Source organism: Salvelinus sp. IW2-2015, unplaced genomic scaffold (genome assembly GCF_002910315.2).
Source record: "Salvelinus sp. IW2-2015 unplaced genomic scaffold, ASM291031v2 Un_scaffold7147, whole genome shotgun sequence".
NCBI classification, from domain to species: domain Eukaryota; kingdom Metazoa; phylum Chordata; class Actinopteri; order Salmoniformes; family Salmonidae; genus Salvelinus; species Salvelinus sp. IW2-2015.
The window spans coordinates 16,368-19,519 of record NW_019948407.1 but is presented as its reverse complement, the minus strand read 5'-3'; the positions used below and the strand labels follow the sequence as shown (position 1 = coordinate 19,519).

The window sequence follows — 3,152 nt, the reverse complement described above, 5'->3', positions numbered from 1 at the left end:
AGAGAGAGAGAGAGAGAGACAGAGAGAGAGAGACACAGAGAGAGAGACAGAGAGAGAGAGAGAGAGAGAGAGAGAGACATAGAGAGAGAGAGACAGAGAGAGAGAGAGAGAGAGAGAGAGTAGTTCAGTATAGTCACAAACATATACTGTAGGGCTGCCTGCCTTTCACACATCCTGCTGCTGTGAGGCTTTGTCGTGCTGTTCATCCCCATTAGGTAACAACAACACAATGCTAACAACACGTTCCAGTCAACTTCCTGCCTCCAGAGCACTAGCAAACTAACACAACTGACTCCCACAACCCTGGCTGTGTCGTACATCTAGGGCCGGTTTCACAGACAAAGATTAAACCTAATATTGGACAAAGAAAAACACACAATGGAGATTGTCATAGGTTTAATCTGTGTCAAGCAAACTGGCCCCTAACGTGGTTTAAGGACTGAAACGCCACGGTACGCCTCCGAGCTGGTTTCATGAGGTTTTTTGGTTTTGGGTTTGGGTTTGGGTTTAAGAATATCAGCGGTTGTTTCTTACCTTGTCCGCAGTGGTCGGTCTTATGAGAGAAACTCTGTGGTACTGTTGCCGAAGCAATGCCCACAGGGCATCCAGTCGACCCTGAAAACAGGAAGAGAAACAGCTGTGGGCAATAACCTAAAACACCAAATACACACTGGAGTTACTTACCAAGACAACATTGATTCATATCTACAGTGTCTTCAGAAAGTATTCAAACCCGCTTTACTTATTCCACACTCCCAAGAATAAAAAAAAGTGTTTTAAAGTGTTTTTAGAAATGTTTGCAAATGTATTGAAAATGAAAATACAGAAATATCTAATTTTCTCATAAGTTTTCACACCCCTGAGTCTACACGTTTTAGAATCACCTTATGGCAGTGATTACAGCTGTGAGTCTTTCTGGGTAAGTTTCTAAGAGCTTTGCACACCTGGGTTGTTCAATATTTGCACATTATTCTTCAAGCTCTGTCACGTTGGTTGTTGATCATTGCTAGACAGCCATTTTCAAGTCTTGCCATAGATTTTAAAGCTGAGTTAAGTCAAAACTGTAACTGGGCCACTCAGGAACATTCAATGTTGTCTTGGTAAGCAACTCCAGTGTATATTTGGCCTTGTGTTTTAGGTTATTGACCTGCTGAAAGGTGAATTCATCTCCCAGTGTCTGTTGGAAAGCAGACTGAACCAGGTTTTCCTCTAGGATTTTGCCTGTGCTTAGCTTCATTCTGTTTCTTTTTGTCCCCAAAAAACTCAACAAAAAATCCCTATTCCTTGCGGATGACAATCATACCCATAACATGATGCAGCCACCACCGTACTTGAACATATGGAGAGTTGTACTCAGTGATGTGTTGTGTTGAATTTGCCCCAAACATAACGCTTTGTATTCAGGACATAAAGTTGATTTCTTTGCTACATTTTCTGCAGTTCTGCTTTAGTGCCTTGTTGCAAACAGGATGCATGTTTTGGAATATTTTTATTCTGTACAGGCTTCCTTCTGTTCACTCTGTCATTTAGGTTATTATTGTGGAGTAACTACGATGTCGTTGATCCATCCTCAGTTTTCTCACATCACAGCCATCACAGTAACTGTTTTAAAGTCATCATTGGCCTCATGGTGAAATCCCTGAGCGGTTTCCTTCCTCTCCGGCAACTGAGTTAGGAAGAAGGACGCCTGTATCTTTGTAGTGACTGGGTGTATTGATACACCATCCAAAGTGTAATGAATAACTTCACCATGCTCAAAGGGATATTCAATCTCTGCTCTTCTTTATTGTTTCCCATCTACCAATAGGTGACCTTCTTTGTGAGGCATTGGAGAACCTCGCTGGTCTTTGTGGTTGAATCTGTGTTTGAAATTCACTGCTCGACTGAGGGACCTTACAGATAATTGTATGTGTTGGGTACAGAGATGAGATAGTCATTCATAAATCATGTTAAACACTATTATTACACACAGAGTGAGTCCATGCAACTTATTATATGACTTGTTACGCACATTTTTACTGAACTTGTTTAGGCTTACCATAACAAAGAGGTTGAATACTGATTGAGACAAGACATTTCAGCTTTTAAAAATGTCTAAAAACATCATTCCACTTTGACATTATGGGTTATTGTGTGTAGAGGCCAGCGACACAAAACCTAATTTCAATCCATTTTAAATTCAGGCTGTAACACAACAAAATGTGGAGAAAGTCAACGGGTGTGAATACTTTCTAAAGGTAACATATATATTTTACGTAAAAATAAAGATACTGTCATTAACAATTGTATTGGAATCCAAACTTTCACGATTACAATGTAATTTACTGTATAGAATCTGTGAAGTGAAAACAATAATGCACCCAAACTTCCGGAAGCTTCTCCAACCGACTCGGCCTTATCAGGCTCTGACCAAAACAAGAGAGTTAAGGGAATTGGGTTCCATTTCCAGACGTCATCTTGAACGTACCTTTATAGGGGTATACCATTTGGACTCCTGGCGCTGTTGGTATGTAGGTTTGGGTTTGGGGGCCCGTCTGGGCATCATGGGCTCTTCCACCTCCTCAGGAACAGACACTACAGCATTCTTAGCCTTCTCTAGCCTTGCCCCTTCTTCTGTAGAGCCCTTCTCTCCCCATCGCACCTGGACAGGACACAACAGAGAGGGGTCAGAAGGTCAATTCAGGTTCAACATCATGTTGCCGTTAACGTTCTGTAAACATTGCACCGTTGTGAAAAGTAAACATACATTGTCCTTTTCGTATAACCCATGATCAATTAGCAGGTTGTGTGTTGTGTTTACTGTTTTCATTTACATCATCACCTTCCTTTTGTTTCTGAAGCTTATCCTGTTTTTAATTAAATCCATCACATCTGTTGCCGGGTAGAACCCACAGGCACCGACAGAAGACAGGTGAGTGGTTAATTATTGACACGTTCTTCAAGCTGTAGGTTTAGCTTCTATAATACGGGACCGCTTCCTATGATCTCCCATTCCCCACGGAAAAACACACACCTCCACACACACATCATACATCTATCTACCCTGATGAATAACACACCTCCACACACACATCATATATCTATCTACCCTGATGAAAAACACACAGCCTCCACACCCACAATCATATATCTATTACCCTGATGAATAACAC

General features: G+C 41.3%; 1 protein-coding gene across 1 annotated transcript in view; it reads right to left on the bottom strand.

Annotated features, from left to right (window-relative positions):
- Positions 1-483: 483 nt before the first annotated feature.
- The window catches only part of LOC112079182 (anthrax toxin receptor 2-like), a 15,169-nt gene continuing 12,500 nt past the window's right edge, over positions 484-3,152 (bottom strand). The window contains exons 2-3 of the mRNA XM_024145205.2: positions 2,468-2,641; positions 484-615 (exon numbers count right to left, since the gene is read on the bottom strand). Of these exons, the coding sequence (XP_024000973.2) occupies positions 517-615; positions 2,468-2,641 (273 nt within the window). The 3' untranslated portion in view covers positions 484-516. The remainder of the gene's footprint in view (positions 616-2,467; positions 2,642-3,152) is intronic.